The 13,507-nt window shown below is 43.7% G+C and overlaps 1 protein-coding gene across 7 annotated transcripts in view; it reads right to left on the bottom strand.

Annotated features, from left to right (window-relative positions):
- The window catches only part of LOC147018866 (microsomal triglyceride transfer protein large subunit-like), a 121,336-nt gene that overhangs the window by 72,732 nt on the left and 35,097 nt on the right, over positions 1-13,507 (bottom strand). For 4 of the 7 annotated variants that reach the window (XM_085898968.1, XM_085898975.1, XM_085898970.1 and 1 more), the window contains 5 exons: positions 10,387-10,536; positions 9,438-9,545; positions 8,618-8,734; positions 3,340-3,399; positions 2,332-2,471 (listed from right to left, as the gene is read on the bottom strand). In XM_085898968.1, the coding sequence (XP_085755094.1) occupies positions 2,332-2,471; positions 3,340-3,399; positions 8,618-8,734; positions 9,438-9,545; positions 10,387-10,536 (575 nt within the window). Of the gene's footprint in view, positions 1-2,331; positions 2,472-3,339; positions 3,400-8,617; positions 8,735-9,437; positions 9,546-10,364; positions 10,537-13,507 lie in introns of all 7 variants that reach the window. The other 3 variants (XM_085898973.1, XM_085898971.1, XM_085898974.1) reach the window with 3 other exon arrangements.

The following is a 13,507-nucleotide window of genomic DNA, read 5'->3' as shown; positions in this document are numbered from 1 at the left end:
GCTTTTAAGATCATTGGCATCTCCCGCAATGAAGCTGAGTCTTTGGGCCTCTCACTCAATCACCGCAGGTTGGTCGGTGGTCTTTCTGTCTTCTACCGACTCCTCTCCAGCCTTGCCCCCCTGCTCTCTCTGCGATTTGTCCCAACCACATTTCCACAGGGCGCTCAAGGTCCGCCAACAACCCCCTTCTGGTAAAACTACCAAAATCACGAATCACTGCTCATCTTCACTCTTTCATTCCTCTTTTTTCCCGCCTTTGGAATAAACTTCCTCACTCTATTCTTTCCCATTCTTCCCTCCAGGCTTTCAAAACAGCTGTTCACCACCACCTCTTATCTTCCCCCATCCAAATCCTCGATCTTTTCTACCCCCGATAATCCACCCAAGCCCACTTCCTTCAATTCTCCTGCTTTCCTTCCTGAAAGTCCCTGTAATGTCCTTCTTCTCCTCGCCATGTTCCCCGTCCCATCCCCATCCCTCTCCCTTCCACAATTCACCTGTGTCTGTTCCCCAATGTTTTGTCCCTTCCACTCCCACCCCTCTTGTCTCATGCCTCCTTGCTGTGAGTTGTGTGTTAGCTCTCATACGAGCCTCGACCAAGGTATACAAAAAAAAAAAAAAAAAAAAAAAAAAAAAGCTAATAAACTCAATATCGACATTGGGAAAATGATTGATTCAAAGAAAAGCTACAAAAACTCAATATTGACATTTGGAAAATGATTGATTCAATGAGAAGCTACAAAAACTCAATATGGACATTGGGAAAATGATCAATTCAAAGAGAAGCTATAAAAATTAAATATCGACATTGGGAAAATGATTGATTCAAAGAGAAGCTAATAAACTCAATATCGACATTGGGAAAATGATCGATTCAAAGAAAAGCTACAAAAACTCAATATTGACATTTGGAAAATGATTGATTCAAAGATAAGTGATAAAAACTCAATATCGGCATTGAGAAAATGATTGATTCAAAGAGAAGCGAATAAACTCTCGACATTGGGAAAATGATTCATTCAAAGAGAAGTGACAAAAACTCAATATCGACATTGGGAAAATGATTGATTCAAAGAGAAGCTGTAAAAATGCAATATTGGCAATGGGAAAATGATCGATTCAAAGAGAAGCTATAAAAATTCCACATCAATATTGAGAAAATGATTGTTTCAAAAGAAGATATGAAAACTCAGTATCGACATTGGGAAAATTATTGATTAAAAAAAGAAGCTATAAAAACTCAATATCAACATTAGGAAAATGATTGATTCAAAGAGAAGCTGTAAAAACTCAATATCACATCAGGAAAATGATCGATTCAAAGAGAAGCTGTAAAATCTCAATATCACATCAGGAAAATGATCGATTCAAGGAGAAGCTATAAAAATTCAATTGCAACATTGGGAAAATGATCGATTCAAAGAATGGTGCAAGAGTCCTACACGAAGATATGGATTTTTGAGTGGTGAAAACCAGTTCAATATTTGGTGTGGCCTTCCTTTCGTACGTCCGTAACAAATGAAGAAGAAGAACCTTTCTAATCCACCTTGTTTCATTCATTAATAGTTTGTTGTAGTTTAGTTTTTCTTGTTTTGTTTAGTTTTTTGTGTTATTGTTTAGTTCGTTTCAGGACAGTGAGGTCACCCCGCCTGTTGGGGAAGTAACCATCAGTCCCCCATCAGGCTACTTTTTAAGCGGTTCAGCCATTTTACTGTTCCGCTTCCTTCGGACGTGGGTGCGATTTTTTTTGTGATATTTGACAAAATAACAAATAATTTAAAAAAGGAAGCGGCTTCAGAAAAGGAAGCAAGTAGGGATGATCAACGTTTTTTTGTGTTTTTTTTATTTGGCCTTATCCACCTCCTATAAAATCCCAATATCATGCAATTTGACATCGCAATCCCAAAGCCATTAAATATATGATTGATTAAGTTTCTAAATTTTCTGATAAAAAAATTAATCAAAAAAGCGTGCTTGTCTCCCTCAGTACATCAGTGGACAAAAACAACAGCCAATCCTTGAGACCTTTACTCAGAAAGTCATACCATGAATAGAATTGAAAAATTTAAGCTTTTTCAAAATAATTAATGTGTTTTGTTGGAATGAACAGTGAAAATTATTTGAGCTGGAACATGAATTAATGCCACCTCACCTCCTGTTACAATTATGCTTTTGCATAAGATTGTGCACTGACTGTCACAGTACAGCAAAGTGACAAAGTACAAGTGAATCTCAATCACAAAATCGCTGAAGTACAAGCATAAAACCATCACCATAACTGTCTGGCATTTCGGTGAAAATAATGCCAACAAAAGCAACTATATATTGTACCAGGATGTGGAATTGATGCTGACAGATTCTTGAATAGGAAGTTTAAGGATGTGGTGCTCAAGACAGTTGGCTGTAGTTAACACACCACTCCGGAAAGCAAATGAAACCTCCACCTGGGAGAGGAACTCCCACTCCAGAACCTGCATTCAGAAGTGGTAATTTTACCAGAGGTAAACAACTCTTATATTAAGGCAAAACAATTTTTTTTTCTAATAACAGAGCTGAAAATGGATCGGGTGAGGAATATTGGAAATCTTTTTGAAAAGTTATTTAATGGAAAAATACAGTGTATTAAACAAAAAACTTATTATTGAGCAATCCATATATTTCACAACTTCACCGAAATAATATTGATATATAAACGGCATTCATTCATTCATTTTCTCCTTCTCCTTCTCCTTCTCCTTCTCCTCCTTCTCCTTCTCCTTCTCCTTCTCCTCCTTCTCCTTCTCCTTCTCCTTCTCCTTCTCCTTCTCCTTCTCCTTCTCCTTCTCCTTCTCTCTCTCTCTCTCTCTCTCTCTCTCTCTCTCTCTCTCTCTCTCTCTCTCTCTCTCTCTCTCTCTCTCTCTCTCTCTCTCTCTCTCTCTCTCTCTCTCTCTCTCTCTCTCTCTCTCTCTCTCTCTCTCTCTCTCTCTCTCTCTCTCTCTCTCTCTCTCTCTCTCTCTCTCTCTCTCTCTCTCTCTCTCTCTCTCTCTCTCTCTCTCTCTCTCTCTCTCTCTCTCTCTCTCTCTCTCTCTCTCTCTCTCTCTCTCTCCCCCTCCTCCCTCTCCGTCTCTTTGTTCCTTATGCACCTGCACATCTTTTAAGTGACAAACTTCAAACTCAGGGTACAAATACAACTTTGTGTGAGGGGTAACATAGGCTATGTGACCGTGACCTCATGCGGAGGTTTGTGTGTATGTATATGTGGGGGGTCGGGGGGAGGGAATGTAAATTTTCTCTGCAAATGTGAACCGTGTAGCACCACCTAGTGGTGTTGGCAGAGGGCATTACAAGTTTCATTTTTACCTGGGTATCGCTGAGGTCAAAGCACTCGTTGTGTGGGTAAATTTGCCCTCCATCCCTTCTCTCTCCACCAAAAACAAAAAAACGGAGGGACCTGTCAAAGGCTGTTATCATGTGTGAGACATTTTTAGTGGGAACGGACATCAGGATGAAAGGGTGGGGGGGGTGGAGAGGGGGTGAGCAGGAGGGGTTAAAGCACTCGATGCACGAGTAAATTTGTCTTCCTTTATTTCTCCTCCTCGCCCAAAATTTTTGGAAAACATGCCAACTAATTGGTCCATCAGTGAAGTGACAGGTAGGAACTGCTTGTATTGTATCGCAAAGTTTAAAGTACATGAAAATAATTAACATCATTTTGACTTGTTCAGAAATTATTGCACATAAACTCATGCACAAACTCTAATGATACCTCTCCAACCCTACCACCAACTTTGCTGTTATAAAAAGAAACTTCCTCATATTATACATGATATTTCAACTACCCACCACCATCCCCCTTTCCATGTGTGTTTTGAAGAAATGTATTGCCTCTTGCTTTTATAAAGTGAAAATTTCAAAATTAAAATGAATTAACAATCACATCACATTTCCTGCATAAAAATCACTAACGAAGAACCTGTCCTGATGGAAGTGATAATTCCACCAGAATTAGGGATGGGTTCATAGACGACTTTCAAAATGACACAATCCGCCCCAGAATGCTCAGTGTGCACGCGCAACAACCCCTTGAAACGGCGGTGTTCGAGGCAACATAAAGTATATCGTGTGTAGAGATGAGGATTGTTACGTAAAATGGCTCACAAAGCTTCTTTTTTTTAAGCCGAAAATACTTAAGTACTTGAGAGAAAGGACTGTGCCACTGCACAACGAAAGACTTGGAGAACTTTTTCAGCTCACCGAGTGGCCCGTACTGCAAACTCCGGTGCAAGGCCCGAGTGGATGGGCGTGTGCTACACAAACCCCCGACGGATCGCTACCAGTGAATGGACTTTGGACCTTGCGGAAATGCCTCCTGTGAACATGGCAGGCTTGGTGATTTATTTACTGGATGTCTGCAAATGGAGAGATGATACTGTGCGTCATTACCAAGTAACGGAAACCAACTACTCGGCAAAGAACATTTTCATGAAGTGAAAATACACAAAGCTTGTGCCAGGTATATCAGGTTGTCTTCCCTGTGCAAGACACAGTATCTGGTTTGGGTAGTTCTGAACACCAATGGGAAGGACATAACTGGGGCTTGTGAATGTACATTGTACAGGGTAAGTTTAAATTATGATATTTGGAGAGGGGGAGTGGGAGCTATTGGAGCTGTGAGGGCTGTTATAAATTTATTGTTTGTTTGATTCTGGGGCCACAAGAGAAACTATACTAGATTTTTACGTCAATTGCGAAGACAAGTGTGTGTGTGTGTGTGTGTGTGTGTGTGTGTGTGTGTGTGTGTGTGTGTGTGTGTGTGTGTGTGTGTGTGTGTGTGTGTGTGTGTGTGTGTGTGTGTGTGTGTGTGTGTGTGTGTGTGTGTGTGTGTGTGTGTTTCCAATGCAGCTGCTCATTTGTATTAACAGGAAATGATAGGAACTCAAAATCTCTCAGTCTCATCCACGCACGGATGGATGGCAACTCTCGCCCTTATGCATTTGACTGCAAAGTATTGTGTGCCATTTTGGTCAGTGAATGCCCATACAAAGGCCATCAACATCACGATGAGAACAGAGTCTGGAACCCTCAAGTCAACAAAGACTGAGTGGCTCCCTATCCTCTCCAACATTGCTCCATCAGCCATCTGAAGGGAAGTGTTATCATCCCGATACTTCAGCCGCATTTCGGCTACTGAAATTCTAGCCCAGCGACTTCTCGTTGAACATCCGCGCTGCTGCTTCAAGTCCCGAAAACCACCATGGAACTGCACCGAGTACCTTACCGAAGCCCATCAAGGCGAATCCGACTTGTGAAGGGCCAGCTGGGAGGCTACCACAGCTCCTAGTAAACATTATGTACATGATCCAACCATTGCTCCACCCAGTTTCACACTCCCACGTAGGCATTTGACAGCCCTCAACAGACTCCGCACTCGACAGGGGTATGGCGGCAACACCCTCCACCGATGAAGGATGAGGCTGGATGCGCTCTGTGGCTGCGGAGGAGTCCAGACAGTGGAGCACATCACATCACACTGTACCTTGTGGCAGCTACTGGGAGGACTTTTAGCCCTCCAACAACTCACCCCTGAGGCAGCCACATGCCTGCATAACCTTGACATTCAACTTTAGTGCACCCCATGTTAGCCAAATGCAAGACAAAAAAGAAGAAAAAGAAGAAGTAGAAGAAGGAGGAGAAGAAGAAGGTGTCATTGACAGATATTTCTCCTTTACGCCCGCCACCGAAGGTGGGAGGAGGTATGTTTTCACGCCTGTCTGTTTGTTACTTACGAAATCTAAAGATTTCGTAAGTATATTGATGACTTCCATCATCTGTTTGTGTGTTTTTGTGTTTGTTTGTAGGCATGATAACTCGAGAACGGAAGAAGTTACCAACGTCAAGTTACACCAAGTGATTCAGGAGGCTGATGGCTAGTGCTGATTAGATTTTGGTCAAAATCGGTCAAAGGTCAAGGTCACAGTGAGGTCAAACATTCGATTTTTGATGGTTTTGAACAGAATCATCGTAGAAACTTCTGGTTTGCATCGCTACCTTCTCAAGAGACAGCTTTTATTAGACAAGGTCAGAGGTCAAGTTGACGATTTCGTAAGTACCAGTCTATGACTGCTTGTTTGTTTTTCTGTTTGTTTGTGTGCAGAATATCTTAAAAAGTTGTGGACGGATTCGGATTAAATTTTGTGTACAAGTTGGGTGTGTGACAAGGACGAACTGATTACATTTTGGTGAAGATCTGAATCCAGATGCGAATACTATAATTTATTCAAGTGATTCTTCACCATTGACAGATAGGACCAAAAACGATATGGAGCACGATATCTCAAAAAAGTTGTGGACAGATGCGGACGAAACTTGGTGGACACTTTGGGTGTGTGATGAGGAGGAATTAATTCGATTATGGTGAAGGTCCAAATCCAGATCTGGAAACGAGAAATTTTTAATTTGTATTCAAAAATATATTGGGCCTGATATGTTCTCGTGGATCAGGCATTGCATGGTGGAGGTATGTTCTCCACCAAGTGACCTTCTAGTATTCCTATATTTTCCTGAATCTGATTTGCATCCAGGAACAATTATAGTTTACCATTTTTAAATTGCCACTCTTTCATTTAAAGGCTGAAAATGATGATGAAAAGACTTTGATTTACACACTTCTCCCTATCAACGGCAGGTTAAAAGTGCCCGCCAAAGCAGAAGCAAGTTACAGGAAACGCACACACGGCACGTACGGAAAAGGCTTCATCAGCATTCATAAGTCATTTCAACAGACACGTATTCCCCCTGAATCGGTTTATGTTAGTGTGACTTGTAATCCCCCCTTCTAAAGAAAGCAGCACTATGTCATACATATTTACAGAGAGAATTGGGTTCTTCAACCCCTCCCCCACCCCCACCCTACCTTTCCCCACCATCTCTCCAATCGTGCACTCCGTGAGTACAACCGCCAGTTTTCAACTCATTCCGTCCAGTGATTTAGAAGTGCATAGAAGTCAAACAAACAAACAAGCAGTCATAGACTGGTACTTACTAAATCGTCAACTTGACATCTGACTTTGTCTAATAAAAGCTGTCTCAAGAGAAGGTAGCGACGCAAACTAGAAGTTTCTACAATGATTCTGTACCAAACCATCAAAAATCGAATGTTTTGGATGTTTGACCTCACTGTGGCCTTGACCTTTGACCGATTTTGACCAAAATCTAATCAGCGCTAGCCACCACCCTCCTGAATCACAGGGTCTAATTTGACATTGGTAGCTTCTTCCGTTCTCGAGTTATCTGTACCAAACCATCAAAAATCGAATATTTGACCTCACTGTGACCTTGGCCTTTGATCGATTTTGACCAAAATCTAATCCGCACTAGCCATCATGCTCCTGAATCACGTGGTGTAATTTGACATTGGTAGCTCCTTCCATTCTCGAGTTATCGTGCCTACAAACAAATAAACAAGCAGTCATCGACTGGTACTTACGAAAGCGTCAACTTGACCTCTGACCTTGTCTAATAAAAGCTGTCTCGAGAGAAGGTAGGGATGAAAACCAGAAGTTTCTACGATGATTCTGTACCAAACCATCAAAAATCGAATGTTTTGGATATTTGACCTCACTGTGACCTTGAACTTTGATCGATTTTGACCAAAATATAATCAGCGCTAGCCACTACCCTCCTGAATCACGTGGTGTAATTTGACATTGGTAGCTTCTTCCGTTCTCGAGTTATCATTTTTTGGATGTTTGACCTCACTGTGACCTTGACCTTTGACCGATTTTGACCAAAATCTAATCAGCACTAGCCACCCCCCTCCTGAATCACGTGGCGTAATTTGACATTGGTAGCTTCTTCCGTTCTCGAGTTATCATTTTTTGGATGTTTGACCTCACTGTGACCTTGACCTTTGACCGATTTTGACCAAAATCTAATCAGCACTAGCCATCCCCCCTCCTGAATCACGTGGTGCAATTTGACATTGGTAGCTTCTTCCGTTCTCGAGTTATCGTGCCTACAAACAAACAAACAAACAGAAACGGAAGTCATCAATATACTTACGAAATCTTTAGATTTCGTAAGTAACAAACGGATACTTCTCCAATTATATATCGTATGATTTATTAATTCCTGAGTACCAAACCCACCTCCCACCCTTCATCATAATATCTCGTGTCTGACCTATTGCCAGCCCCACCATGTTTGTGAATTCAATCTTGCAAAAAACCGGTAGTAAATATTGAAAGATATTTGATAAAATACAAGTGATCAAATCCTCATTGAAAGGCCTTGACATTGCACACTGTTATCATGATGAAGATCCGAATCCGGATCTGATGGGATGAAATTGGAAACTGTTATCATTCTGATAAACTGTGTGATGGAGTCATGTGGGTGTTTGGGAAGGAAAGGGGGTTTCACTAATCAGAGTAAGTCCAAAAGAGAACCACATGTACATTGGCAAGGGTGAGGAAGAAGGGAAGGGTTTAAGGCTTTAAGCTGAGTGTTTACAACAAAAAAAATCACAAAAAGTACTTGTTTAACGAGCAATTAAATCAATATAAAGCATGACATTTTGTTCAAAGATAAGAAATTAACATGTCTTATGAGTGCTGGTAAAACAGTTTCATCTCTTTACCTGACTCAGTCCTGCCGACTTAAGGTGGGAGAGTTGACAGCTGCCTGGAATGAAGTGCTTTGTCACTTGGTTCGGCTGGACTGAATACCGTACCCGGCACACCCCAAACAATCCAGCCTGTCACAAGAACAACTTCTAAGTCATAAAGTGTAAAAAAAAAAAAAAAAATAACCCATTATGAACAACATTGTTGCTATTTCGTGAATTTATTATTTAAAGTGTTGTGTCGCATTATGTAAAATTTAAAGAACATTGCAGGGTGCCACAGCAAAACAACAGTGATTCTAAACCTGAAAGGGAATTTAAGGAAATGCAAGAGGATTTCAAAAAATGAAAAAAAAAAAAACATTTCACACATTGAGGATGTCACAGACCCTGAGAAGGAAACCAGGCTAGCCAACATCAAAGGCCAAACCGAGTTAAGTGCACCAACGTAATACTTTGGGATTAATACACCTCTGTGTTGATGGAAGTTCTGATACTGGTCCCTGTAAGATCATTAGAAGTCAAATGAGAACCTGAGCTTTGTATTTCAGACAACTTTTATGATGAAAGGTAGCGTAAGAACAAGCGTGTACACGCACGCGCGCGCACGCACGCACGCACGCACGCACGCACGCACGCACGCACGCACGCACGCACGCACGCACACTCTCTCTCTCTCTCTCTCTCTCTCTCTCTCTCTCTCTCTCTCTCTCTCTCTCTCTCTCTCTCTCTCTCTCTCTCTCTCTCTCTCTCTCTCTCTCTCTCTCTCTCTCTCTCTCTCTCTCTCTCTCTCTCTCTCTCTCTCTCTCTCTGAATTCCCAGGTCCCATATTCACCTCCTTCACTTCTCCAGGCTGCAGCTGGAACTGGAACAGGCTGATGAAGCCACGTCGAATATTTGTAATTACTTCTGTCTCGTTTGACAAAACATAGATGCCTTGCACCTGCACAAACATATTCACAGCTAAAACTCATTACAATTCAAAGTGAGCTCGACAAATTCAACGAATGTCACACGAACAAAGCACAAAATAAACAGTGCATGGAACCAATAAACATGCTTCATATGTTGATGCAACAGATGAAATCCATTTCATCGTTGCTGTTTTTTTAAAGCTCCCCTGGCTATAATTAATGAACCTAAAGCAGCAAGGCACCTTGCTTTTATCTGCTTTCCATGTGATGTATTTTTGTGCCAAATTGGTTAAATAACGTGCCATACATTCTGAACATCTATCACAGATGCATCCATAACACGAAGTTTAAAAGTTCCCAATGTACCTTTCACAATGGTCTTACAGATGTGGGTAACATGATCAAATAGATCCTCCCTTTAGATACATTAATCAGAAAGGCCATCTACATAATATGTACAATAATCAAAACCTGGGACGTTTTCCACCATGATCATTCCCCCATGTCCCATTTTTCTGTCATCCTCAAACCTCTTTTCATTTATTTTCTCTCCCCTCCTCCACACCTCTCTTACACTTTAATGTCATATCCTCCTCATTTCCTTCCTTATCTCAATTCGTTTTCTGATTATCCCCCCCCCACCCCCTCAATAAGCATCTATAAAGTACAGCTCCGAAGTAGATGTCATAATTGAAATGTAGATATTAAATAAATATGCAATGGTTGTGCAAGTGGATGTCTTGGTGAATAGTTGTGGGGAAAAAAGGAAAGTAATTAACATGGATAAAGCTGTTTTGCCTTGAAACATTCAGAAAACAAGAGAATGTTATAGATCAGGTTGACCTGACCTGTCCCCCTTGAACTCCTTGCCTGGCCACGCCTCCAGCGGAACAATGTTTCAGCAGAAAGGTGTTCTGCCGCTCCTGGACCAAACACCAAGTCAACATCCAGCTCCGTAGTGTGCCTGTTCCTCACATCCATGCGTTTCTTCCTCCCAGATGAGATTTTTACATCATTGAACTGGATGGCACATACACCACAAAAAAATTAATCGTATTACAATTCAAGCACTGCACTGCGAATCAGCATCCGTTCACATTTGGGTGGTTTTATTCTCAGATCCAGAATGTTCAGATTCCTCATTTGTTTGTGCTGTGAAGGTAAAAGCAACCACTCATTTCAATGAGATTGATTCAAGAGATTTATTCAGCAACATGTTCTCTTTTGTTCAGGGGGAACTTCATTGGATTGGAATGGAAGGTATGGTTCTCCACAAGTGTCTAATGACTTCAGAATTAGTGCATTTGAAGCTACCTTTTTGACCAAGGCCCAATCAGCACTATACATCGTTTCAGTGTCTACCTTAAAATCAGATTGAAAAATTCTATACCTCAAAAAGTAATGAAAAGAAATGCAAGAGGATGTCCAAAATCCAACCTCTTGGATATTGTTACGGCTGTGGAAATTCGCAATACACCATAAAGGGTCCTTAGATAAGTTATGACGCTAAATTTATGTGCAGATAGTTCCCCACCGTTGTTTAAAGGACTTTCTTCGTGTTCACCGGGCTGCGACTCTTTGAGATAGCCGTTTTTCTTTTTCTATTGTTATTTTGAACAAACCTCCATGCAAGCAACAAGCCGCGTTGAAAACCGTCAAACGAAAAAGGAAACCAAAAGAGTTCCAATGGGCGCGCGGATTTTTCCCGCCTGTTTCTCTGAGGAGTGTGACGGAGGCAGGGGGATGGCAGCTCGACGCCAATTGGTGGATGAACAGCGTGAGGCGGTCGGGGTGAGGGAACGCCCCTTTTCGGGAACCTTATCGAAGGGAGGTGGAGCCAGAAGCTGGGTGGGGCGAAGGGCAGAGCCTCGGATTATAAAAGGGCGGACGCGCACAAGGCTCTCTTCTCTCTCTCTCTCTCTCTCTCTCTCTCTCTCTCTCTCTCTCTCTCTCTCTCTCTCTCTCTCTCTCTCTCTCTCTCTCTCTCTCTCTCTCTCTCTCTCTCTCTCTCTCTCTCTCTCTCTCTCTCTCTCTCTCTCTCTCTCTGGTCCAGGAACTCTCGCCAAGTGGGCCATCATCCGCTCTCTCTCGGGTCCATGAGTTCTCGTCCTGTGGGCCATCATCTGCTCTCTCTCTGGTCCATGAGCTCTCACCCTGTGGAGCATCATCCGCTCTCTCTCTCTCTGGTCCATGAGCTCTCGCACTGTGGGCCATCATCCGCTCTCTCTGGTCCATGAGCTCTCGCCCTGTGGGCCATCATCCGCTCTCTCTCTCTCTGGTCCATGAGCTCTCGCCCTGTGGGCCATCATCCACTCTCTCTCTGGTCCTGAAGCCCCTTCTGCCCTTCAGTCTTTTCTGGTTTGGTCGTGGGTCGTGAAAGCACCAGCAGCAACGCCGGAGAGAGCTCGCTGACCACACCAGGGGCCCGAGGTCTGGCGCGGCTACGCAAGGCCATGGGGAGTCGACGTAGCGCCCTGCCCACCGTCGCGCCACGAGGGCGCGGGTAAGACCCTTCGGTCTCGTGGGCCTGGCCGATCAACCAGGTTCCACGGCATTCGGTCCACGGACCCTGTCTGCCACCCTTGTCTGTGAGGGTGACCATTTCTTGCTTTTGGATGACTGCTGTGGCACCATGTCTCTGTGAAGTAAACTTGCCTAAGTAACGGTGCATATAAATTGATCTTTGCTTGTAGTCGGTAGTAGTACTTTCTATTTGTTGCTTGAACATTGCATGACTGCCTTACTTGTGTTGTGTGTGTAATAATAAATGTCCTTGTGTGCAACGTATCCCGTTCGTCGCGTCCTCCTTTCACCACCTTGAAAGTGTCATCTTGCATCGTGGAATGAGTAGTGGGTTTTAAACACCCGATAAATAATCTGAACCGTCGAGGTCGGCGATAGCACCGCTCGGTTAGCCCTGTAGCACGGAACAAACCACTTAAGTGGTTTGTGTCCTATGCCGACCTGCGGCGTGGTGCAACCCCTCGGTAGGTTACCCGCGCGGGTATTTAGGTATATCGACATTCGGCGATTCACCCTATTTCGCGTGGGTAGAATGCGGACTGGGTTGTGGTGAGGTTAAACCCCCACCCGTGACTGGCTCCTGGCGGTATTTCCAGGAGGGTCATGACTGAATTGTCCGTCCGGTGGGCGACGCGGCTGTGATTGGAGTTACGCAATCGCTCGCACGCCAGGCAGGCCAGAATTTGTAACACTGGTGTACAGGAGTGTGGGATTCGAATCCACCTCGGTCTCCAACTAAATTCACGGGAATCGGTTCAGGGGTGAGTGGAGCGACCCTCGATTCCCACCAAATTCGAGCGAGTGAAATTGAATTCCACGAAATAAGATGGCTTTTCAAGGCGAACGGGTGCCGGGGGAATTAGAAATGGAGTTAGAATTAATAGAATCCATGGCCCAGGATGAAATCCCCGAGCAGGACATGTCCGGACAGGATGAATTTCCCCAACCAAACCCGGAACCCGAAATGGGCGCGGCAGCGGCAGAGGCCGCGGTGTATGACACCCCCCCCATCCCGCCTCCGTCAAAGTCCTCTCCCAGTCCCCGGCGGACCCGCGCCTGAGGGCGAAGCGATTGCCGCAGACCCACTTAACGTGGGCCAGGTAAACATGATTTTGCAGGCAATAAGCGGAATGATGCAACAAATGAAAGAAGAAATGAAAGAAATGCGGGGTGAGATGCAGAGCATGGGCATAGGCCTGCAGGCAGGCATAATGGCAATTGCGGGGAGCGAAACGCGGGCAGTGGAGCTCAAAATGGCGCCACCACGTGCTGGAGCGAACGAGCTGGGGGGGAGTGCAACGGCTGGCAGGCCCGCAATGGAGGCGGGTGAGGACAAATTAATTCGGGAGACGCTTTGGGTGAGACTCGAGCAGGTGACAAAGGAAGTGATGGTGACACAGAGGGAAAAAGTAAATGTGGTGACTGCGACGTGTAAGAGACATGTGGAGATGGCAGAAATAATAGTTGA

Source organism: Eptatretus burgeri, chromosome 10 (assembly GCF_056783735.1).
Source record: "Eptatretus burgeri isolate ZD-2024b chromosome 10, Ebu_testis_v1, whole genome shotgun sequence".
In the NCBI taxonomy this organism is placed as follows: domain Eukaryota; kingdom Metazoa; phylum Chordata; class Myxini; order Myxiniformes; family Myxinidae; genus Eptatretus; species Eptatretus burgeri.
The sequence above is the reverse complement of the archived record's forward strand: the minus strand, read 5'-3'. Positions and strand labels throughout refer to the sequence as shown.